The sequence below is a fragment of the Zootermopsis nevadensis genome, unplaced genomic scaffold, assembly GCF_977971745.1.
Source record: "Zootermopsis nevadensis isolate Lab colony 2312 unplaced genomic scaffold, Znev_1.0 Znev_ptg000027l, whole genome shotgun sequence".
Lineage (NCBI taxonomy): Eukaryota > Metazoa > Arthropoda > Insecta > Blattodea > Termopsidae > Zootermopsis > Zootermopsis nevadensis.
In genome coordinates, this window is record NW_028259159.1 from 2,141,584 (window position 1) to 2,166,560 (window position 24,977).

The 24,977-nt window shown below is 37.4% G+C and overlaps 2 protein-coding genes across 6 annotated transcripts; both read left to right on the top strand.

Annotated features, from left to right (window-relative positions):
* The first annotated feature begins 1,890 nt into the window (after nucleotides 1–1,890).
* On the top strand, nucleotides 1,891–15,189 carry LOC110828497 (alkaline phosphatase 4-like). Of its 3 annotated transcripts, XM_087356577.1 has the most exons (9): nucleotides 1,891–2,881; nucleotides 6,749–6,879; nucleotides 10,171–10,324; nucleotides 11,063–11,245; nucleotides 11,666–11,994; nucleotides 12,433–12,613; nucleotides 12,774–13,122; nucleotides 14,232–14,382; nucleotides 14,590–15,189. In XM_087356577.1, the coding sequence occupies exons 3-9, from the start codon at nucleotides 10,184–10,186 to the stop codon at nucleotides 14,879–14,881; spliced, it is 1,626 nt and encodes a 541-aa protein (XP_087212703.1). In that variant the 5' UTR covers nucleotides 1,891–2,881; nucleotides 6,749–6,879; nucleotides 10,171–10,183; the 3' UTR covers nucleotides 14,882–15,189. The 3 variants fall into 3 exon arrangements, with proteins under 3 accessions (XP_087212703.1, XP_087212704.1, XP_087212700.1); XM_087356578.1 differs by lacking the exon at nucleotides 6,749–6,879; XM_087356574.1 differs by lacking the exons at nucleotides 1,891–2,881; nucleotides 6,749–6,879 and adding an exon at nucleotides 7,782–7,932.
* A 2,577-nt stretch (nucleotides 15,190–17,766) lies between these two features.
* Nucleotides 17,767–23,420, top strand: LOC110828498 (inactive pancreatic lipase-related protein 1). 3 transcript variants are annotated; one of them, XM_022061261.2, is made up of 10 exons: nucleotides 17,767–18,070; nucleotides 19,091–19,220; nucleotides 19,565–19,727; nucleotides 20,088–20,191; nucleotides 20,410–20,537; nucleotides 21,016–21,159; nucleotides 21,499–21,630; nucleotides 22,017–22,137; nucleotides 22,489–22,637; nucleotides 23,273–23,420. In XM_022061261.2, the coding sequence occupies exons 1-10, from the start codon at nucleotides 17,998–18,000 to the stop codon at nucleotides 23,347–23,349; spliced, it is 1,221 nt and encodes a 406-aa protein (XP_021916953.1). In that variant the 5' UTR covers nucleotides 17,767–17,997; the 3' UTR covers nucleotides 23,350–23,420. The 3 variants fall into 3 exon arrangements, with proteins under 3 accessions (XP_021916953.1, XP_021916954.1, XP_021916955.1); XM_022061262.2 differs by having other exon boundaries at nucleotides 17,768–18,070; nucleotides 21,520–21,630; XM_022061263.2 differs by lacking the exon at nucleotides 21,499–21,630 and having other exon boundaries at nucleotides 17,768–18,070.
* Nucleotides 23,421–24,977: the final 1,557 nt, after the last annotated feature.

The window sequence follows — 24,977 nt, forward strand, 5'->3', positions numbered from 1 at the left end:
TAAAAATCGAGCTCTTCCTGTCTTCAGTCGCAGTACCGTGCGTGTCGCCCACGGCGTATCAGTCGTCTGAGTCTAAGGCCACTAGTGCAAATTGGTAGTCTATATTTACGAACACAGTGCTAACAAGTATTTACTCCGGTGAGGTAACAAACACTTCCTGACAACAGAGAATACAACTTCGGATTTTGCTGGTGGAATATTGCTGCTTAAGTAAGTCTATCAAGAATTCCGTCTTCAGTGAATTATTTCATGGTGTCCAATCATGGTACATGAAACCTCCGGTGTTTCTGAAGTGAAAATATTATTTAGGCCATATTTTAAAGTGACTGGGAGTTTACAGTAAGTTAATTTAAACTATAAAGGTCGAAACACGGGGTAGAATTTTTACTTTATAAATATCCCTATATGAATTAGTTGCGTTTAACGTTTAAATAAATCCCTCTCAAGTCTGTGGTGGTAGCCCTGCTCGGTGAGAGGACTGAGGACTCGTTCTACTGGTACCCGCCTCCTGTGTCCACGTACTGGCTCAACAAGCAGGAAAAATATTTCACAAATACCTCGTGTCAACGGCCATCGAACAAACATGACCAGTGCAGCCGAAGGAACACAAATAACCCAAAAATCAGTCTAACAGCGAAGTACATTTATTACGTCAGAACTAAATTCATAGACACTTGTAGCCACTGATAACAGACATAAATTAATTTAGATTGTGCTTAATTTGTTGGAAATGTTCTTTGCTTTTGCCAAATCCTCACTCAGAAAATAGTTATTTTACAAATTTTTGAAAAAGTTAATTTTCCAATTTTAGTTGTTATTGCGGAAGAGGGTATGTAAAGTTTCAGCACGTGTGCTGACTTCTTTCCATTTTCTTTTATGCGTTAAGACAAGTATCTCTTTGGTCGATGGTTCTTATACCATATGATTTGTAACTATAATTATAAATTATGCCGGAAAATAACTTTGATGACGTCTCGGATATTATACATATCAGGTTGGGGTTCATTGGGCAGATGAGCTCAATAGACGTTAAAATAACAAAGTTTTTAAAATATGGAATATATTAATAATATTAAGTCTTTTATTCTGCTTGTTCTTGTAGACCATGCTGCTGCGTCTGGGATCTGCTTGCGCTGTACTTCTTATCGTACATCTTGCCCAGTCCTCCGTCACTGACTTGTCTCCGACGTGTTCAAGAAGTTGCAAATGTCTTGGTCCCTGGGCAAGATGCATCAGCGGTAGAATCGAGGATCTACCAGGTCATTTTGGACCTCAAATTGAAACGATGTCGCTCCAGTCTTTTAATATAGGAACCATAGAAGCCAATGCTTTCTCAGACCTCAAACTGCCTAATTTCTGGAAACTTGACATAGTTCATTGTGGTGTTGTCACAATAAAGAGAAATGCCTTCAGCGGTCTGAAGGATCTCCTCTCACTGCATCTAGACAACAATGAAATAGAAATAATCGAGCCTGGTGCTTTCTTTGGTGTGTTTAAATTAAATTCTCTAAGTTTCCAGCATAACAAAATAAAATCCTTACAGTATGGAGTTTTTGAAGGGCTTGATAATTTGAATTTATTGAATTTAAACAACAATTTTTTGAAGAGTCTAAAACCAAAGATATTTGAAAGAGTACACACCTTAACAACCATTTTCCTAAAAGAGAATTTGATGGAGAGCATTAACTCCAGCGCCCTAGAAGGTCTAAACAAAGCTGTACAGATTTATATGGACAAGAATCCTCTTGTTTGTAACTGTGCCCTCAAGAAGGAATGGTCTGTTCTTCGTGACAGAATTACTGGGGCAACGTGTAGTTCCCCACAGAACGTAGCAGGAGAAGGCTGGGACGTGCTTCAAGGCGTGAACTGTGATTACATTGAAGACAAATGATACGCTTCAAGACTGAGTGAGCTGTTCCTAATTTTAGACTGAATCGGTTTGTAACAAACTTGTTAAAATGCACAGCACATCACAAACATGAATGTTAAGTATGAGCCTTATCAGCGCGGTTAGACTAGCGATAAAGTTTCGGGTAAGTACGGAAAAGATGACTGGTAAGAGGAAACCAAGGTACTTGGAAAATGTTTGTATTCAAAGAACTAGTGGACTTATTGATGGTTTTAATTTATACCTGAAGTAGACTTTGATTACTGCATATTTGTTGGAACCCAATTTACGAGGAATTTAAAGATACATACAGCTTAGTGAAGACTCCATAATCATGATTTCAAAAAAATGTATTCATTTGTTCGTTCGCCACTAGCGTGAACCTCAATTCCTTGAGTAACAACTCATGGCTGGCTAAAACTGGCTAACGATGCATTTTTGGTGATCGGTTGTGCTATGTTCTAGTGTCTACAGTGCCATTCAACTACGAAAGTAAGACGTTTTATTTTTCGTTTTCAAAGTGTTAGCAGGACGAACATTGTCATAACATTTAACCTCCGACTCTGTTTCTGATTATTTTGGAGATATCAGAATCAATTTCATTTTTTGTCAGCAGACATCTCACATCGCAGTACAGGCATCCGTGTTGGTAATGAAAAAGAGATAAGCTGTTTTCATGTTCTCAGATACTTAATTTACACCGGAATCCCTATTTGTACAAGTGCTTCGTACATTTTTACAAAGCGAAAATATTATCATCCTAGATAGCAGCCATGATTATTTAAACAAAACTGGCCTAGCCGGTTTCGAATCGTTTCCAGTCTGTTTCTACGAACTACAAAAAAAAAATACTAACATGCAAGCAGTTGTGCAAAGGATCGTACGGGAAATTTACAGCAGTCGTGGTTAAGTACACGTCAGAACGTTGTGGCTAGTGACGTTTCACCTTTTCTCTTGAACGTTCTCTCTCAGTGGAAACGTGAGCATTGCTAGGTAAGTAGACCATTTGCGTCTGGTTAACTGTTTGTACAAAAACAAAATATTTAAGCTGTATTTTATATAGTTTTTAAATCTGTCTAATTATCGGCTACACTTTTACATAATACATTACGCTATTTATGAAATAAAACACCTTTTTTTTTAAGTTTCGCACTCCACCCTGCATGTTTAATTGCGTTACTACGGTTATCTGTTATAGTTTTAAAATCGTATTGTGTACTACACCGCAGGCTAATTTTGTACTTTTATTTAAGCCTCGATTTCGTTCGAAGTGGTTCATCTTATTATCTTTAAGAAGTATATAAATAATTGTAACATTGTTTTACCTTTAGTGTTAAATATTTTGTTAATCTCACATTATTTGATTTACTCGTATTAAAAACAGAAAGAACAAATTCCAAGTTATGAATTCTCTAAATTCCCTAATAATTCATCCCTCACATGTCTAAATATTCTGCAATGTAAAGAATCTTCTAACAAAGACACGTCATCAAATAGGAAAATAAGTAATGTTACTGGTTTAGGACCAAATGAAGAACACGTGTCAGACGAAATAAAAGTTGCTCGTGTTAGGATTCAGAATGCCGTGATTAATATGTAGCGACAATTTGGATCCTTGAACGGAGCATATAAAAATAAAGAAAGTACAGTGGCTGAACGGAACTGTCATTTCATTGATGTGATAGAGAAATTCAGGTAATGTAAAAACAAGACAAAGAGGGTAATGATTTAAAGGCAGTTAACCTTTGAAGTCAAAGTTTGTCTGAACAATAAATAGTTAAGGATTCAGCCCATACCTAAAAAAATCTTCACTTTTATAAAAATTAAGTTTTTAACGTTGCTTAAAGAAATAATCGCTGTTTATAGCGAGATTCATATAAAACACAACTACAAAATGAAGTGCTACTGATTGTTAAAGCAGGCTGTGCGTTAAAGAGTTTTATCGAAGAAACTCTACCGCCTGACAATAGATAACGAAATATTTGTTGGTGGTCACTGTAACAACAAGCTACAAATAATAAGAATCTCCAATCACGTGTCTGTATTGGCATTTAGGTTAAATCCGCAGTGATTACGATGTAAGAGGATATCTAAGTAAAGTCTGTCTCTGGTATTAACCAGTTGTATATATAACATTGCATCCTTCATTATCTATTTATAAAGCTTTGTAAGTTGATCTGATTTCTCTTTGTAGGTGAAAGAAATTTGTAATGCTCTTACGTCAAAGCGTCTTATATCGTAAGACCTAGAAGTTGAAGGGATTTGAATTTCTCATAGTGGTAAAGATGTTGATTTCGAACTTACTGTTTACGACGCCGTGTGTCTTGTAGGTCGTTACCGACGTTTCGGAGGAACGTATTACCTCCCTCTGAAGTTGGACTGTTCGTTATCACCTACAAAGCTATAGGTCATCACCACTCAAATAAACGTAATCAACATAAACATTAAAAGTTTCCCCTTTGCTTATACCTGGACCATGAATATATAACTGAACTTTTAGAGTGTTTTAACACATTTTGGTCGAAGTCAGTACCACACTTGTTATGTGGGTATTAGAACAGTATGCAGACGTCATATGTAATGAGCACACACAGTGATAATGTCACTCGAAGGGCACACTTGCCTATTCTGATAAAGCATAACAAAGCCACGCTTGATTGTGACTTGAAAGGTTTTGGCGTTCCACTGACATACTAAAGGAAAAACACACACTGTTTTTAGTCGTAAACGAAATGTGCAGAACAGGTCAATCGGACTTATATAATTTATTAACAAAATTTGTTTAAATTTTCTTCACTATTTTTTTCTGTATCATGCATTCATCTTTCCCCATCTATTTCTCTCTTTACTTTTATCTTTATTTCTTATTTTTTGTGTAGCATATTTCTTTCGGAACACATAATGCTAACCTTGGTAACGCTTTATCTTATGCTGATCGTGCTGTAAGAAACGTCGTGATAACTTATTCGTAAGTAAGGTAAGAGGAAACTTTCACATTTAAATTTTCGGGGAATTACTGACGGACGAGGCAGTGCCTTGCTGAGTTACTGCTCGCATCTGAAGGACACAAAAGGTTGAATGCACACGTCGGGAATTTTTCAAATAAAAATACAAAAAATTTAGCAAAAGTTTCTTCGTGGTACCTTCTCTATGTGCCTCTTGGTTGACAACAGGCCTTGAACGTAAGTATATGAGTGAAAGTGAGACGACGTAGTCACCACGGAATGACAAGAATTTGTGTAAGCTATGAATAGTTACTTTAAATATTCAAAATATGAGACAATAGATTTCACCGATAACTTTACAGTTAGGCACAGTGAAGGCAGAATAAGTCAATCTGAAGGCAGTATATCTCACCCATAGCATGTAAGACGTTAATATCAAAAATTATGACACATTATTTTGAGTAATCTATCAAATAAGTTAAAATCAGATCACTTTTTTTAACTTTTTAACTCTTCCCTTAGCCCCTGCGCCGCCAATCCTTTCCCCGACAACTGAGGTAGAAACTTTCTAAGCCCACGCAGAGATCATTCAATTCAACGCGTCAACCTAATGACAAAGTGCCTGATTTGTATTCGGGGGCTCCCACACGATTCGCAGCCAAGTCACAAACTGTGGTAACTGAGGTGTTTTTCTGTTCCCACCCAGACAAATGCTACCAGATATCCTTGAAAAAGACCACAATGGATTTCTCCTACACACCTAAAACATCTTCACATTTCATTCGACGTTAAATGACTTTTGTAATCGTTACAGCGTAGGTAAACCATCAGCCGATGTGAAGTATGCCTAAATGTTTGTTTTACTATAAAACACGTATATATTTTTTTAAATTCCAGAGTTGACAAGACCCATATTTTTAGTGGTATGACCTTAGAAAGAAAATGGATAGACAACCCTGACCTTGGCAGTGTCGGGATCGCGAGGATCCTTTAGGAGACCGACAGACAGCTTGCCACGAAACTCCATACTTTATAACGAATGCTTGCACAATGCCTTGAAGCTTACTTATTTGCAGCTATTAGAGGGAAAATTAATTGCCCCACGTTTTTAAGCAAAGAATTTAGGTAAGCTAAAGCTGTTTTTGGTGCTTAATTAACCATCAAGCCGTGAAAATATATGTGGGAGTGGAGGCATAGCTCCACGTATTCTTAAGTTCGGCACTAGATGAAGGTGTGTTGAACTTTAGTACAGTTTGGACAGGAGATTAGGTGAGCCTCAGAGCTGGTCTAGAAGTGGCGAGGAGAAAAAGGGTTACCCATCGGTAATTAAACCCCGGTCTTCCATCCCGTAGTCTTATCGCTGTAAACCTGTGAACAATCCCGATTTGTATACACAGAAGACGAAGAGTGAAAAATCATGATACGAATTACAGATGAAGAGTAATTTGTGAGGTCGACAAATAATAATGAATAAGCTGTATTTTAATACTGAAAATACAAGTTTCACGTTACGAGGATCAATTCTTTAAAACTTTCGTTGTGGATGTAAAGAAACATTTAAAGCACAGGAGTTGAATTTAGATGCTCGGAAACGCCTGGTTGTGGGTAAACAACCCAGGTCATTCACATGTAACAAGCTGCCCCTACCTACTGACTATCATAACCATCGTGATGTCTGTTATGTCGTTGCCCCCTACACAAATAAATAAGTACTGTCGATTCGTATTAGCGTACCAGTCTTTCTGCAGAAGCGTTGGAAGACATCAGATTCTGATTGCATAATCTCTATAATGTTTGGAGAATTCGGGGTTCTTATCCTTAGTTCGGAAAACTAAGGCCAGCTGTAACTGGGTTTTTTGTTTTTGTTTCTTTTGTGCGAATAATCACGTGATATAATTCTCCACCTGATCCACAGCTGCTACACGCTGAAACAGCGAGTAGGAGAACGTATTACAAAAGGCGCTACACTTTGTATCCGATCATGCATTCACTTGTGAGGAACTTCGCTGTCGGGTCACTGTAACCTTCAGCAGCAGAGGTGGAGAGGTAAGGTGCTGACTGCATATAAATTTTGATCCGCTTCTAGTAACAGATGTTGCATGCAAATTTTCAAGTGTCCGTGATTTACATCTTAGGTACTTCCGTGAGCTGTAATTCGGTGTCGTGTAGAGGTCACAAGATTGCAGTGAAGAAAGTTGCGCTTTTTTATTTGGCGACACTAAATTTGTTTCGACTTCTAAATTTTGCCTTCAAGTAATTGTGGATTGGAAACCAAGAAACCTATAGTGGAAAAATATTAAAAATATTAGGTCGCAGCATCCATAACAATTTTTTACTTCCAATTTGATTGTTATCGTGTCTAACTGATGTATTTTAACGACGTGTGCCACAAAATATATGTATTTTGATGTAGTGAAAAGTGTGCGAGATAAATAATTGTTTTAAACTGTAAATTCAAGGGATGAAACTTCCCAAAACTTGTCGAAAAACGGTGATTCGTAATCAATTGAAGTGAGAACCTCAAATCTCACTCTTTACATTTTATTTATTAAATCCCAACCCGGTAATGAAGCAAATGTATGACGGCTCAATTATTATTACAGCGTGTGTTAGTGGGGTGGAACGGAGGAGATTATAAATTCATACGTCTGCATCGTAAACTGTAAACCTTCAGGGAAGACCACTTGGGAGACCTAGGCGTAGATGAAATGATGCTGTTACAGTGGACCTTTAAGAAATAGTATATGAGAATTTGGACTGGAATCATACGACTCAGTGTAGGGATCAAGGGCGGGCTCATTTTACAAAGTTTTCATTAAAGGTGGTGAAATTCATTGACCAGCTGAGCGACTATTAGCTTCTTGAGAAGAACTTAATCTTCACGAAGTTATCTGATGTGGTGGTCTTGAATGTGTCAGCTTTCTAGTGGCAATTCTCCTCCAATCAAGTTGGACAGTCGTCACAATGACACTTAATGAAAATGTGGCAATTGTTACACCAAGGACTATAAATTGCGTAATCCTGACCTAGATAGTCTTTGTCACTGGAACACTGAGTGGTGATGATCGTATCGTAGATGTCAAGAGAATATCGAGCACAGTGGGTCATAAGTGACATTCTTAATTATTTAATACGATTTTTTGTGGTAGCTAAACTCAGTCAATCTGGGCTCGTAGTGACAGGGATCGGTTTACACACGTTTTATCTTTTTGTTTTGTAAGATATTTGAAACAATATGCAACCAGATGTATACTAGTAACTTTGAAACTTTTATTACTTTGTACGTATGATATAAAATTACAAATAGTCATCACCATGTTTAATTAGATATACTTAATTTTAAAAAGTCCATAAAATGTATCCAGTCAATTATTATAGTTAATTCATTTTGACAACGATAAGAAGACATATAGACGTAAACTGGAAGTGATTTCTTATGTAAACCATTGCACCAGTAGCAATAAAGCGACAATTCAAGGGTGTTTTCTTAAAAAAAACAACTAACCTTCAAGGAGCCAATCAAACCGATTGAGTCTGCAGTGATATATTTATGTTTGTGATAAATTAATATAGAGTTTAATGATGCATGCAAAATTTCAAAGAGTGTGGATAGAAGTTGTGTGTTGCTCTAAGGTGGAGAATTCTGCTATTCTTCTTGTTTGCTGCCTACATTTCTGACAAAGCTGGATGTGGCTCACATTAGCGCTGTTATGCTGGTGTTAGGCCGAGGTCAGACAAGGAGACAATGAACATTTTTCTTAACGTGTCAGCAATTAGATTGCTCAGATTCCCATGATAGTTTCCGTCATGACACAGATTTGCTTTGATATGCCAGTGTTCTGTGCACACAATCCTTTAACCTAAGAAGAAAAAGGTTTTAGGCTAACACTAGAAACGGCCTGAGAAAAAAAAAATATTTCGTCTCTTGTGCGTTTACACAATATGAAGAAATAAAGAAGCACGGTTTATGTTCATGTTCATTTTCTCCATGGTCATCAAACAACTGAGATGATAGTGAATAGTCAGTAACTGAGGATTTAGAAGGTGGAAGCAAGTGCTTCTTTGCATGTACTGCTTCAAGGCTTTAATGGAGAGATTGAGAAAATTATCAGACGAAATTTCAATCAGAACAGTCGATATTTAGATCGAGTATCTCTTGAACACTACACCATTAGAATATATTTACATCAATCTGTATGGTCCTTAGATATGGATTTTAGGATTTAAGGATGAATGCGTGTAATGGCGTGAAAACAAATTTTCCTCTGCTATGTAAAATCGAGCAGTTTTACACAAAAATAACAAGTGTGATATGACGTGACTCGCCTTTATTTTCCGCTCTACTGGTGAATCTGATGTGCCGTCAGTTACACAGCTTTAAGGCATTCTCAATCCCTTCAGTAGTATTAAAATACTAATTTTAAAACATCGTGTCCTACCTCTACTGCTGCTTCATTTGCATATGAAACGTTACTAAACAGCTATTCACATTCTCGATCTGGCATTAATATTCCTCATTCGCTCTGTTTCATTTGTTTCTTATTCCAAATTAACATATCCGTTACAATAACAACGTAAATTAAATAATTATTTGTAGAACCATATTAAAATAGGTATGATAATAACTGCAGACAACAAAATGGGGCCTGTTTGGACATACAGATTGAAACAACGGTTTCCATACCCTGTGGGCATCGCTGAAGGATTCCAGTAGAAAGTGAAAATACGGAGAATAAGGTTTTGTGTGTGTTCTATTCTGGTACACAAAAAGTATAAAAACAAGATCTGGGAAGAACTTGCGAGGATTAAATGACCTTAAATGGTTATATCTATGTAATAAGCCTAGTAATGATATTAATTGTTAATTATACAATCTAGTCTTTAATTTTTTGTCATTGCCGCTAGTACACTGAATGTGTCAAATATAAAGTCAAAGTTATGAATGGTAATTATTTTTCTAATTTTTTATACACAAAAAATTCTTCACACAAAACTTGCAAATAGTTATAGTTACGAGAGGAGAAAGGCTTTTAAATTATTCTTCCAAAAACCTGATAGGAAGAGACAAGGACCTTTGCCTACCTGGAAATATTACGTTAAGTTGTATATTAGATAAATAAGGTGAGAATGTGGATTGGATTCATCTGACTCAGGATAGTGACCAGTACTTGCTTCTGTGAACGCGGTATTGAGCTTCTGTTTTCAATAAAACTCGGAAAAGTTATATCGTTAAATAAACTGTACTTTCATTTAATTAAGAAGTCGCTGTGTACCAGAAAATAGTTTTTAAAAAGTTCTGCGTTCTTTAAATGAACACAAAACACTTTGCAATTCCAGAACAGAATTCGAGATGAGGAAGAAACATATAACCAGACGTCTTCTGTGGATATTGGTACAGCTGGTTGCAGCCGTCACAGGAGGTCCGGTAGAGGATGTTGGACACTGGACGGAATATGGAGAAACCCGTCTGCGTAAAGCCCTGACTCGTGAGGTAAACGGAAATCAAATGAAACTAAGTAATTCATGTGGTTTATTCATTCAGTTACTTTACGACGATATATGAACTGGTGAGTTAGACCACTATTAAATAAAGTGTGGTAGGATAAATATGAGTGACGAATCCATGGGGATAAGGGAAGAAACTAGAGTGGACTATTCTGAGTAGTTATCTTAACAGTTGTCGATAAATACTAAATGAAACCAGGAAATAACTCAGTCCGAAGGGCCGGGTTGAGCCCGGCACCTCTGAGATACGAAGCAAGAGTGTTCATTACCCAGTTGTGACGGTGAGCGGTAGGTATTTAGTCATTTAGATGCTTTTTCAAAATTGTCTTTACTGTTGCCTACCTTCCGCGGTTATTCCTACTTCCTAAAGTGAGGATGATTTCCAAAATGGCATTTATTTCGTTTTTAGAATAAAGTTTTGCATTTATTGGTAAGTTGACCTTTTCTCAATTATCCTGATATACTTCTAGATCCATTCTTGCATAATTCTTCCCTCACACTACAGATAGAAACACAGGCTATTGGAAGTTTATAGTAGTATTACTTTAATAATTTGTTTCTTATAATCGAATTTCGGTTTTTATGTTTACATTTTTCAGGGTTACCTTGACCTACTTCAATTCAAGTTTCCACAACAACTTTTCGTGTTTTACACGAACATCCCTCTCACAGCCTCTGCTCTGCTCCTTCAGTGAAATCTAAACTCTCTACCTCACTTCCGCAGAACGTAATGGGTCGCGCCAAGAATGTGATCATCTTCATCGGGGACGGTATGGGAATGTCCACCATCACTGCAGCCCGCATCTACAAGGGACAGCTAGCTGGAAAACATGGCGAGGAGAACCAACTGGCATTTGAGCATTTTCCGAATATCGGTCTTTCCAAGACATACAATGTGGATAAACAGGTGGGAGTGTATCTTGATTGTTTGGCGTGCAGTTGTTTAACAAATTTTTCTCGCATTTAAAGTGTTAATGCAAACAGCGACTATCATAGAGTTTCAAATGTAAGACTATTGCAACACGTTAATGCATTTGTACGTTTTAATCTTAAGTGTTTAGATCTCAAACGATAATAAATGATATTTTCAACTACACGATATCAAGCATATGTTAAAATAATTTGATCTCAACTGTGATATACGTATTGTAAATAACTATTTAACATGAATTTGTAATTAATGTTCGTTCCATTTATTGTCCATTATTGTTTGAATAGATAGGCACACGCTCCTGTCTCTCATTCAGTCATTGTACATACATAGATGTGTCATATGACTACTTGGTTGGTCGAATATGACGGTAGAGACCTGAATTACCTCTTGCAGGTCCCTGACTCAGCAGGAACAGCCACGGCCATGTTCACTGGCGTTAAGTCCAATTATTACATGCTGGGTCTGGATTCGAACGCCAAGTTTAACGACTGCGACGTCGGGAGGAATGAAATGAGCAGGCTGGACTCCATTATGACTTGGGCTCAGGTGGCAGGGAAGCACACGGGGGTAGTCACCACCACGAGGGTGACGCACGCCACCCCTGCGGCGCTGTACGCTCACAGTAACCATCGCGACTGGGAATGCGACTCAGAAATCCCACCTGTCTTCAGGGACTGCATCAAGGACATTGCAAGACAAATGGTAGAAGAAGAACCTGCCAAGTATGCAGTACTGTTATTGGGCGACATTTGAGGCCCTCACGGCGGCGAGTATGAAGATAGCTATCTTCTGGGTTGTAGAACCTCTGAAACGTCGGTAAACTTGTACCAGACTACATGGTGCTACAACCCAGAAGAGTCATCTACATACTCACCAACGTGGAAACTTCAAATCGTACTAAATATGCACTGTTGCTTCCACGAAAGACGGATAATGTATTGTCTAACTGAGTTTACTATTAGCTTCTCGAGAAGAACTCTACTCAGTCGAGTTAGATGGAAGTACCACACCGATTCACACTTTTTGTGCATGTTCTGTGCATATGTTTCACATTCGAGGCTAATGTCGTCGGAAGACAAAAGAGAAAGATTCCTATAGATATCTATGTTAGTTGGAATAAGTCTGTTAACAGCAGGATGAAGGGAATATTTTCTTTGCAGGAATTTTAGAGTTATACTGGGAGGAGGTTTGAAGCAATTTGGAATTCCTGTGGATCATGGAAATGATGATTCGTGCAATCGAACCGACGGCAGAAATCTTCTGGACACCTGGGTAGAAGGGAAAGAGAATTATCTGTTCGTTAACAATACAGAAGATCTGATGAAAGCAGATACTAGCGAGGTAAGAACATATCATCGCAGATTCTAGATATGAAAACAGTGTGGTGTTCGTGTTGCCTCGAAAACAATCCGTCCAATCCTAAGGCTCTGTCAAACACTTCTTTCGTATCTAGTGGCAATCGCAACTTGATGTCACCTACTGAGATTGCGTTGCATTGCAGGTGGACTACTTGCTGGGATTGTTTAGTCCTGGACACATGCCCTACGCAATGGAGAGAGATCATGGTCCAAACGGGTCGCCGTCGCTGCAGAACATGACTTCACAAGCCATAAAGGTGCTTTCGAGGAACCAAGATGGCTACGTACTGATGGTAGAAGGAGGGCGCATAGATCACGCGCATCATGCTAATTATGCTCATATGGCTCTCCATGAAGCCGCTGAGATGGACGATGCTGTAGCATATGCGGCAGCCAGCACAGACCCAGCAGACACGCTTATCATTGTCACTGCAGATCATTCGCACTCTTTTACAATCAATGGATACCCCGACCGTGGAAATGACATCTTAGGTACTGAATGTAATAACATGACGGTACTGACCTAGTGACGAAAACTCTGTGGAGCAAGCTGGCTCAAGCACTATAATTTCTTATTTATATTCGAGAGGTGTTCGATAGTTGTATTAACAGAGACTAGTCTTCTGACTGATGTTTTCGTGGTTTTCTTTAGGCACTGAAATTGGCGAAATATGCCCAGTCTCCAATAATGTCCACTTCTCTGGATGTGTTCAGCTTCTCATATAATTTGACACTAATATTTTTTAAGTTGATACAATGTCGTAAAATAATCTGTCATCCATCCATCCATCATGAATCTGTGATAGAGAGATTTTGAAGATGTGAACTCCATTTATCGCACTCACAATGGGATATAAAGGTGAATTTTTGTGCAGGTAGCGACGGACTTTGAAGTCGCCGCAACAAGATAAAATGTCTTTTTGATGAGTCAGCACCGTGTAGTGTGTGGATAGATAATTTTATTTATTTTATGCTAAAAATGACAAGCGAAATTAAGCAGTTTATTAACTTATTGTACATTTTAAATCACGTTAGTAATTACGACTAAATCAAGTATTTCACAGTTTAATTTCAGGTTGTGAAATTTGGTCCCTCACATAAAGGGCATAACAGGTTTTGAGGGTGCCTGAGAACGGAATGCTGAATCTAAGAGGGAGGAAGTACCTGGAAGCTGGAGAAATAGCATAATGAGGGGCTTAATAATTTGTATTCTTTACCAAATATTATTAGGTTTATGAATTCAAGGAGGATGAGGTGGGTGGACTTATATCACATGGGGGAGATGAAAAACGTATGTAGAATTTTAATCAGAAAATCTGAAAACAGTGGACAACTTAGGAAATATAGACGTCGGTGGGAGTATAATATTGAAATAGATTTTCAGAAAATGCGTGTGAAGACGTCGACTCGATTCGTATTGCTCTGGGTCTAGAAAAACTAGAGAATTTCTTGACTAACTGAGCGAATTTTAGCTTCTGTAGAAGCACTGTGCTCCGTTGAGTTAATTACATGTGTGTCTAATCTATTGTGTTATAATACGCAAGTATATCGTACATTGCATTTTATGTAAAAATCTTTAATGTATTTTTCTGCTCTTACAGGTTTTGTCAAGACATCTGTTTCGGATTTTCCATACGAGACGCTGAGCTACGCAAATGGCCCCGGGTTTTATACCCATCTGGCGTCTAACTCGTCCAACTGCTCTGCAGGCTTGTGGCGAGTGGTACCAGAAGACGAGAGGCGGCAAGCAAAGTAAGGCTGGTGCCACTTGTTCAGTTACGCTGACCCAGATGTTACTAGACTTTAAATCCATTTCGGCCCATACAATATAAGAACCTGTTATTCTTCTCAGCAATAAAACCACATTCTTATATTCGCACTTTAGATGGAAAGGTTCACCATCAGCATCCGTGTGATCTCCTAATTTTCGTAATTAATATAAGAAAATATTTGTTCCAGATATCAACATTTCTCACCATATTACTTCAAAGACGAAACACACGCCGGGGAAGATGTTCCTGTCTATTCGAGGGGACCCAATTCGCACCTCTTATCTGGAGTTTTCGAACAGAACTACATAGCTCATGTGATAGGGTACTCTGCCTGCATTGGCCCACCAAGAAAATACTGCTCAGAGGGTAACAACATAAAGATTTTGAGCTCTGGCAGCGGATCTGCCACAGTGCTACCAATTAATGCCGTCGTAGTTTTCCTGTTTGTTCTTGTGGTAGTCTTAAAAGATATGCGGTGACAGGGTTGGTAACTATGTACGTGTATCATACTAAGTCAATAATATAGTTACAGCCGGACTGATTGCCCTTGTCATACCAGAAGCTCTAAAGTAAGCGAGTGGTGTGTTATGAAGTATTAAATGAATACCTTACATCTGTTCATACTTCTGTATTTTGAGGTAACTAAAAATGCTTGTTCAGTGCATTTTATATGAAGAATTTATTTTTTGAATCTGTACATTTATATTGTCTTTATTGAAAAAAAAGTTTTACTGAATTGGTAAAGAAGAATTCAGAAAACTTAATTAAATTTTGGCTGTTCCTGGTAGTTCTCACTTTCAAGACTTATATACGTAAGATTAATATTAATACTATCCTCTACTCTCTAAACAACCGCTTACAAGATTTTTCCCAATGCAGTTCTCTATGTATTCTTTAATCCCGTGCGACCTACATATCCAGCTCATCGCAACGCCACTGTCCTAACAGGCTTGTATAAATCACATTTTTCATCAAATTTTCACATTCATATCTACCTCTGATGACAGATTTTTTCTTTACCACTTTGTTTTTAAACATGTGATTTGTGTATTTCTCGAAATTAACGATTATAAAAAGCAAACTGAAAATTTGTCTTATGCCTTGATATTTAAAATTTAAGAAGACAAACCGAATATAACATTTTTAAAGTAATTAATAATAATGATACCACTACTACTAATAAAAATAATAATCCTTCCTTAAACATATTCTTATCTTAATGCCACCATGATCCCGTTCATTACATTTTACAATAAACAAAATGTAAAACTCAATAGTGTAAGAAGATTGAGCCCAATATGTAGATCGTTCAGAGTCATATTTAGCACTCAATCGGCTCCTGTCCGAGGTCTTTGCATGCAAAACTGAGAGCTGCACCGTACTTTCTCCTCATCTGATGTGCAGAGGTAGTACTGACGTTCGAAGTGACACTGGTTGTGCTACTGCCTGTAAACTGATTGACCGTAATTACGTGATTAAACGGTAGTTAGTGACGTGGGCTAGATTCTGAAGTGGATACTCCCCTTTAGTTTAACTTATTTTATTTGCTGGAAAATTCAGAGTTTCTAACATCGCGCATTCCAGCCTTCCAATATTATTGAGAATTGTATAAATATTTGGAATGTTCTCTTCTACACTGCGTCCAGATCGGCTCTGGAATATACTGCCTTCTATCCATCGCGTGTCAGATGTATTTTCTCCGATGGTAAAGCCTCTATCTAATGTCAGGTTAAGAATATGTATAGCTTTTCCTCCACTCCTCCATACATCGTCATGCCGTAATTCTTAAGCACAGCAACAACTGTTACCCTGTATGGAATGCTAAGCTTAACCTATTTTCGTATTGGAGAATATTCTTGCGATAAAGGAAAGTCCGGGAAGACCGACTGCTGTGACTAAGGCTATCTTTTTTTCCCCAGAATCTCTAGACATTGTGAAAAAAGTGACGCAAGAAGTCTTCCACAATATTTTTAACTCATTGGTTTTTCCATCTTATCCAAGTTCTTACATATTTGTTGGCCTTCTCTATTGCGTTGATGTGTTTCGTGTCTGTGGATGGAGACCAATGTTTAAACGCAACTCTTAAACTCTGTCTGTTCTATCCTGGCACCTACGGCACTCATTACGTAGGTATTATTATTAATATTATTTAGTGTTCTGTCTGACGACAGGTCCCTTGTTCTGCCCAAAAAGAGTTCGCCAGTTTTCCCTATTCTCAGCTTCTCGTTTTAATTCCTGAAACTTCATCTTCTTTCCATATTTAAGATGGTCAGTTAGCTGTATCAGTCATCTTCCCAGTCCTCGCTTTCCTATTACGTAGGTACAGAAGGCAGTATTTTGAAACTTGGTTTAAGCTACATATCATTAAGGGGCAATCAACTGTCATACTTTTAATCCACTATTATAAAATAAAAAGAAAAATAGCCTAAAATTTAGTATTGTATCATAAATGGAATAAATTTATTTAACTTTGTATTTTTACTCGATTTAATGTCTCCATGACAACTGCAGGTTTTACATACTTGCGAGTAATAAACTGGTAACTTGAAAATTCGGTAGAAAGGACGGGTGTTAGAATGTTCTGAAACAGTATCACATCTTTATATATGAAGGAAGTGGACCAGCAACCACATGCAATAAATTCTGTCTTAAGGCCTAATATAACCAGTTGTCCAATTACAATAATTTACGCATCTCTTTAGAGATTATATAACTTACTTCCTCAATAAAGCGTTATTAAACAGTATAAAAACCAATCACCCACCGTGAACTGGTTTAGTTTTTACTGCACCTGCTTTTATATGGGAGATTCGAAGTCTAAACCTGGGAGTGGAGACCGCTTATCCCACTGAATTTTTCTAGATCGGGTGATATTTTAAATGCGCTCCTAAACGTTTCCTTTCATATCATTCCTAATTAATCTGTACATTGTATTACGAGTGAAATTGAGATACGTCATTTATTAAACTAATTATAAATTAGAACAATTTTAATTTTAATTTTACAACAGGATATATCGGTTCAGATTTCCTGGACTGGAACATGCATATTGAGATCAAAACGCAATTAAATTTGCTACCGTGCTAACTTACCCCGTGTAATACGGAATACTGTAACTAGCCCAGAGCAGTGTGGACCACCAGTCATCATTATACCTCAGATACGATTCATTAATGTGCGGAAGCCCTCTTGACATAATTTTTTTACTTTACATGTTTACATAACATTAAATCCACTTTGAATTTACATTGATCTATAACCTAAACCTGTAAGTCTATAGATTACACAACACGGGATACTGAATTACATAACAAGTTTAAACTAAGCAAATAAAGCAAAAGCGAAAATGAATGTAGAGAGCTGTGCAGAACCAGTTTCGCTAAGAACTGCTGAGCGTGAGACTGCATGTACCTGGCAACAAGACAGTGTTAAACGAAGAAGGCTCGACATAAAAATGAAAAGACACGTGAGCGTAGCTGCAGCAATCATTTTGCAAGCGTAACTACCTTTTAGTCTGACGTCAGTTTCTTTTGACCTTCGGTCTTCAAATACGGAGGTTTAGTTTTGTCGTAGTCATCAGAAGTTAAGTACAAAAATGAATTCTTCGAAATATTTTAATTTTGTTTTCTGTGCTGTGCTCCTTGTGCAAGTTTTGGTGATTCAGAGCGGTAAGTTAAAGATATGATGATATGTCGATTTGTGTACGACTACAGTGTTGAGGTTTCAGATATTGATATATCTAAGATGTCTTATATAAAACTTAATGAGTGCTAACTTATCCAGACAGAGAGAGAAATGTGGAAGGGTTGTGAGAGACACTGCAATTATTACAGAGGATAACAGATATTTAGCAGTTCTGAAGGTTTCCTCGCGATGCCCGCTTTTCCTGGTAACTGTGGGTTGTAAAGAAGTGAAAGCGTTGAAAATTTAATACGTACAGGTACCACTCCACTGTGCATTAAAGAGTTGAGTCATTCTTACTGGGAATCAAAGATATAATAATTTGGAGTAAAATATTCATTAATGGTTAGTAATAAATGTAAAATATGAAAAAACCGATAAATTCCCGAACGTAGTAATTGTTCAGTGAAATATCGTTAAAATTAACAGCTGCTCTAAAAGTGTTTCTGGCTAAGCTTATGTAAAGATAGATTATGCTTTATTTTCTAGAAGACTGCTTGTGTTATACAGATTTCGTGCAAGTCGCACCTTATTTATCATAGTTTTTCTGATTTTAAAACAAGATTATGTGTTCATTCTTACTATCTGTTATATTTGCAGACCTAATAAAAGGAAACTTGTGGATTATTCATGAAAGATGAAACACATCCTCTGAATTTTAATCGTGCGCTTAAATAGGAGATTCCACATTGAAATCTGAGCCTCCGTGCACCAATTCGTATAGCTTATAATTGGCCTGTATTTGAAACTAATGATCTGTACAGATTCTGTAACGTGGAAGTGTAGGGAGATTTATATATCATAAGTTGAAAATGATGTGGAAGGCTGTCGATGATGTAAAAGTATCATACCGACACTTGTTCGTAGGGACTAAGGAAAACCACGAAACACCTCTGCCTGTATGACCGGTGTCCAAGACAGGCGGACGCGGCTTCCGCCTACTACTTCTTATTACTTCTTGTATTTTGTGCAAATAAAACATAATTCGTTTTCTTTCCCTCCTTCAGAAGAAGAGTCGGTTTGTTACGCAGAACTAGGTTGCTTCTCGGTGGACGAGCCCTGGAGCGGTCCTCTACGACCAGTTCCTCTTCCTGAAGACCCCAGTGTCATCCAGACAAGATTCTATCTTTACACAAGGTAACATGCTACAGAAAGGCTCTGCTGTCAGGTTATCTGTAGGTTGTTATTAACATTTTCTAATGACACAAATCAAGTAATTCAGATATATGTATATTATAGAATAAAATTACTCTGTAAGACAAAACAATATATACGAATCATAAAATTGATATAAATAATTTACTGGCAACTGATAAAAACGTTGTCACAAAACCAATTTTATTATCCGTGAACATGAGAAGGTAAAGTGAAACCAATATTCAGCAGCGAAGAACTCTGCGAAGTGTCCAGACGTGAATAAGTTTTGCAACGTATGTATGATTTTATTTGTTAATACAACTATTAATCTTTGTGACAAACAGAAGGCGACCTACAAATCGTTATTATGTGAAGACTTGGCCAAATATTGACATGAAAAATTCATACTACAACGGAAGTAAGGAAACTGTGTTCATCATTCACGGATTCATGTCGACAGGTAACGACACCTGGCTGAATGACATGAAGAACGCTTACCTAAATAACGTAAGTATTTGAATCGTTAGGTTTTAATAATTTAAAAATTACAGTTCATAATACTAAACATATCTGCACCCTCAAGAATAACAACTCTTAAGAAACTGAATCCAGGCAACCAAATTCACGGAGAAGAGTCTTCTTTGAGAAACTGATATTCTTTCAGCTGACAATAAATTCTCCGCCTTCGAAATTTCATCGCCTTGTTCTACTACGTCGTCACTGGAATCTATCCTGAGTCATATGAACTCGGTCCACGACCTCATAAGCTGTTTCTTTGATGTCCGTTTTAATCTCATTTATCTCATACGGCTAACAGACTTAGTAGTGGTAGTACTGTTCAAGACATCTTGCAACTGTTTCCTTTAGGTTGATGCAAACGTGTTCGTTGTTGACTGGGGAGTTGGAGCTAGCGATGGAGAATACAACAAAGTCTGTGCTAATATTAGGGTCGTCGGAGCCGAGATCACAAGGTGAGTGATACTGAGACAAACTATATCTTATAGAATCTGTTGCCTCCAAAATAACGCCTGGTTAATATGATCAGTTGTAAGTTTTGTAACTTAAGATAGAATTTTTCGACGTATTCAGACGCATCGCAAATTTAGGGATATTGGGGGGGGGGGGGGAAGCCGCGTGTTATACACCGAGAAACACGGTACTTTAATGATTACCATTTTAATGATTGCAGGCTCAGCAGATATTTAATCCAGAGAGAGAGGGCATCGCCCATAAGATTTCACATGATTGGGCACAGTCTAGGGGCACACACCGCGGGCTACGTTGCTAAGAGCATACCGGGAGTTGGACGCATTACAGGTGAGTAGCGGTTCGAAACCATGTGCAGGGCTAGTAACGAAACACGTGATATGCTGCAGTACTCATTGAACCTGGTGTGATTTGCAGTGGCTGTGAATGTATTGGACCTTAAGGTTATGAAGATGACGTTTAACGTATTCCGTAGAACAAAGACTTTCTGAGAAGATGATGATAGCTCAACTTGTCAAGAAATCCCGTTTGATATTCGTAGGTTTATTAACGTGTTCACAGGAATCCGCCAAAATGATCGTGAGCCAGTTCAATCTAGTCAACACCCTCACACTATATTGCTTTATGATCCATTTTAATATTATACTTCCAGCTATTTCTTAATCTTCCAAATTGTCTCCTCCTTTCAAGCTTTCCGACTCGAAATTTGCTTACATTTATTACACTGGGAAGAAACAGAGAAAATCTGTTCCTTGGTAACCGTAGCTATCATTAATCAAGAAACCTGTCAGGTTTAACTTTGTTGCAGGTCTGGACCCAGCCCAGCTGTTATTCGAGGGTTTCAAGAAGGAGGTGCAATTGGACGCAGACGATGCCTTGTTCGTGGAAGTGGTGCACACAGACGCTAAGCCCGCTGTCCCGCTTTTGGGGGCGGGCATTCTAAGAGCAGTTGGTAAGGTAAATAATTAGTTTGTTCATTATTCGATAAAAGCTCTTTTTTAAAAAAAATTCGTATGTCGCTGAATGATTAAATGATAAATGTATGCACAAAATCTCTCATTCTGAAAACATTCTAAATTGTACTGTCAGATACATTATAGGATATTAAAATATGGCTTCAATTTGTAATTTTGAAACTATGTGTGGGTCGAATTATGCAAACAGACCACAGATTACAGTAAGTAATAATAAATTAGTGAACCAAAATTGGGTTTTAACTTTTCTTCAAGTTAATGTTGAAAACAATGACAATCTTCCAAGATGAGAGGTAATTCTGAGCCGTGTAATTCAGGTCTGCACCTGTTTGCTGCAGGACACGTGGATTTCTATGTGAACGGGGGTTGGAGTCAGCCCGGTTGCCAGATTCCTGTTATTAGTCTCCAGAAGATTGCTTCGCGAGGCATTTCGTTCACTCCTGTTGAAGGTAGCTATGTGTGACACCGGCATACAGAACCACAGAGAGGTCCATTTGGTTTATCCCAAGTTCTAACGGCGGCAAAGATAAGGGAGAAAATAAAATGAAGTGCTACAAAAATTTTCTCTACACCAGTCTTTATTAAGGTGATAAATTCAAAAAAAATGTGTGATGGTGATGTAACATGCACAGGAAAATTATAACTGTTCTATAAATACAGCAATTAATTATCTGGTTCCATAAAAAAACATGAATATATTGACTAACTTAGTGAATGTTATATTCTCTTGAAGGACACTGTTCGACGAAGTCAGTTACTAGATTATAATATGAACTGACTCTACTCACAAATAACACAGCGTGTGTTTAAAAGTTAAAAATCACTTTGCTTACAGATATTGTAGACTCAGTGATATGCCCTCATAATCGGGCCTTTGAATACTACACAGAAGCTCTTGCCTACCCGAACTGCACTTTCTGGGGTAGAAAGTCTGGCTTTATCAAGTCTGCAGTAAGGTAGGCCTCTGCTAAACATTTCTAGAAAAACAAATTTTTGTAAGTCTTCATGTGTATTGTTATAGTTTTCACAAACAATTTGGATGTGATGAGGTTATATTTGTCTTCAAAACGGCTACTCTAATTTATGCAGTTTAAACATACCGACTGACTTCATGGTACAGGGCAAGCCATATTTGAACAGCCTATATTTATTAATTATTGAAGAACATGATTAGAAAACATTACTAAATATTTAAATACCTCCTTTACAGAGTGTTCAATAAAAGGTGAACATGATGTTTGAATATTTGTGTTCCGTGTGTTACATGCATTGCATTTATCAAACCAATGAATTACATTTTTCCATAGCATTCTGAGTCTCGGTTGGCTTTCGAGGGCTTTCAACTATCCATCTGACTGCTCCATAACGACCTGCACTCCACTGGGATTCAGAACTATCGATTTCCCTGCCAGAGGGTCCTTTGAGGTTGCTACATATAATTCACCACCCTACTGTAGTGAGTAGTGCAACAAAACATTAGCAGTATGATTTCATCTTCAAAAGTTACGTCTACCTACTGTGGCAGTTAATTTAACCAGCAGATCTCAACCCATACACTAGGAATTGATCTGAATCAAGAAAACCGTAAATTAAAATCAGTTCTGTAGGTGGCTTACCATTATTAGTTTTATTGGATACACAACAGGATGTAACAGCTTAAATTATTTTGATTCATGTTTAAATTCAAATTATGACCAAACATCAGCTACGGACAAACCAAAACACTTTTAGATAAAATTTATGTGACAAGTAGACAATGATTTGGATCCTGAAATTGTTGTTTCTGATCACAAAACTTTCTCTCAGCATCTGAAACAAGCAGTCATCTTGTTCTTCCATAAAACAAGTTCCTCATTTTAATAAATATAACCAAATATAGTAGTATGACACCTGTGAAATGTAAAAAAATCTTCCACAATAGGTCTATATGAAATACCTGAACATGTCCTTTCAATATTACTTTTTTATGTAATGTCTCCATGATAGGTCGCAAGCTTTTACGTATCTGAACTGTATCAGTACTTCTTTAATATCGTTTGAAATATTTTTTTCTTGAGAAATCATAAAACTAATGTCACATTTTGTTTTTAGTTTCAGAAGAACAGGTGGATGCGAAAATGGAACGTGAGCTATCCTTGTATTTATATAACAGCGCAGACGTCATATGACGAGTTAGCGAGAAGTCTGAATATATTATGTAGCTGTATAAAATAAAAGTTGTTATTAGGTGTTTTTAAAACTTGCGTTGATTGTCTGTTTTATGGAGATTGTGAAGTAAGTAGATTTTCGGGTTATATGACATTTGAGGTACTGACAGCGGTAGAGTATCGGCATTGGCCTTCTGGGTTCTAATGACATGTGTACTTGAGGTAGATACTGATGGTTTATAAATACTGTAATTAGACATATACCAACAATTTTTCTAAGAAGACTCAGCAGAATTATGTATGCATTTTATACCATCTAGTACGCATGACCAGCCCATTATAACCTTGATTTCACTATCTTAATAATACTGTATACATCAAAGTTCCTCATAATGTAATACTGTAAACTGCCCTCCAATTTGATCAGTCAAATGTCCAAATATACTCCTGTGCACTTTGGTTTAAAATATTCTGATTTATCTGGAAACAATATGGGATTATCGTTTACATATGTTTGCATTACTATATTAAGTGTTTAAAATTCAACAAAATTCAGTTGACCATCTACTGAACTTCCACATAAGCCTTATTCAAAATTATACTACTTATAGAAAAAATGGCAATGCTTACTAAAGAAACGGTGTACAGAGAGTACTAAATAAATGATTTTGCCAATTACATATAATTTTAAGGCGGGCATCTCGGAATTAGTACACATCCAAATCCTGTCTGGGGTATCCACTGTCATACCAACATTGTTCTGCGGAAAAACGAGTAATATTTAGCCATAAATGCTTCGGAGAAATAGTGAGAAAATGCTCTTCGGTTACCACTAATTGTAGAACTCTTGAACATCCCGACAACTACAGCATTACCAAAAATTACAATTGTATCAAAGACGACATGAATTACTAATATGCTATAATACACGATCAATTACAGACTTCAAGTAACTGATTTCATTCTCAATGTTTTCCCTTCTTGTATCAGTGCTAAGACGCTGTAACGTGTAACATTCGTTTCCATTTCTAATTAATCAAAAATCGAAGAAAGCTATTCACTCCACCAATGACAAATAAAAACACCAATTTAATCACCATGTACCATTACACAATCTGGCTGTAAGACATTGTATTAAACTATGGTGTGAGCCACTACCAAGAGCTCAGTCGGTAACAGCGTTACCTACCATCCGACTCAACCTATTTCCACCTCCCCGCTATCATCAACGCCCAACAAAATTCATATTCAGAATAGGCAACTACAATCTTTTAAGATGACTATCTTCTAGGTTTTGCTCGGGACGTCCTGGCTTCAAATTATGAACCACAGGCTGGTTATCCTGATTTGGGGTGTCCATGGTTTTCGCTTCTCCCTCCAGGTCCTCAGAAATGTATTCCATCTTTACATCTCACTAAAATACAATTTGCTATAGTGTTTATAGGTTTGGGGCGTGCACAGCTGCCATCTGGTTTACCTGCAACATCACCACATTGTAGACACTGAACGCTTCTGGTGGACACTCAGCCCTCCTTTTCGACAATGTTTTACACGTGATCAGATTAACTAAATTTTAACGACATTTTAATGCATGGTTAATAATCTCATGGAAAATGTTAGAATGCAATTACTACCTTCATACTAAGAGC

Excerpts from the sequence above, each read along its gene's own strand:
- LOC110828497 (XM_087356574.1), top strand. The coding sequence starts at position 7,910 with ATGTCAAGAGAATATCGAGCACA. Across the intron at positions 11,246-11,665 it reads CATACAATGTGGATAAACAG|GTCCCTGACTCAGCAGGAAC; the intron begins GTGGGAGTGTAT and ends TACCTCTTGCAG. Across the intron at positions 12,614-12,773 it reads TGAAAGCAGATACTAGCGAG|GTGGACTACTTGCTGGGATT; the intron begins GTAAGAACATAT and ends GTTGCATTGCAG.
- LOC110828498 (XM_022061261.2), top strand. The coding sequence starts at position 17,998 with ATGAATTCTTCGAAATATTTTAATTTTGTTTTCTGTGCTGTGCTCCTT. Across the intron at positions 19,221-19,564 it reads AGATTCTATCTTTACACAAG|AAGGCGACCTACAAATCGTT; the intron begins GTAACATGCTAC and ends TGTGACAAACAG. Across the intron at positions 20,192-20,409 it reads GTCGGAGCCGAGATCACAAG|GCTCAGCAGATATTTAATCC; the intron begins GTGAGTGATACT and ends TAATGATTGCAG.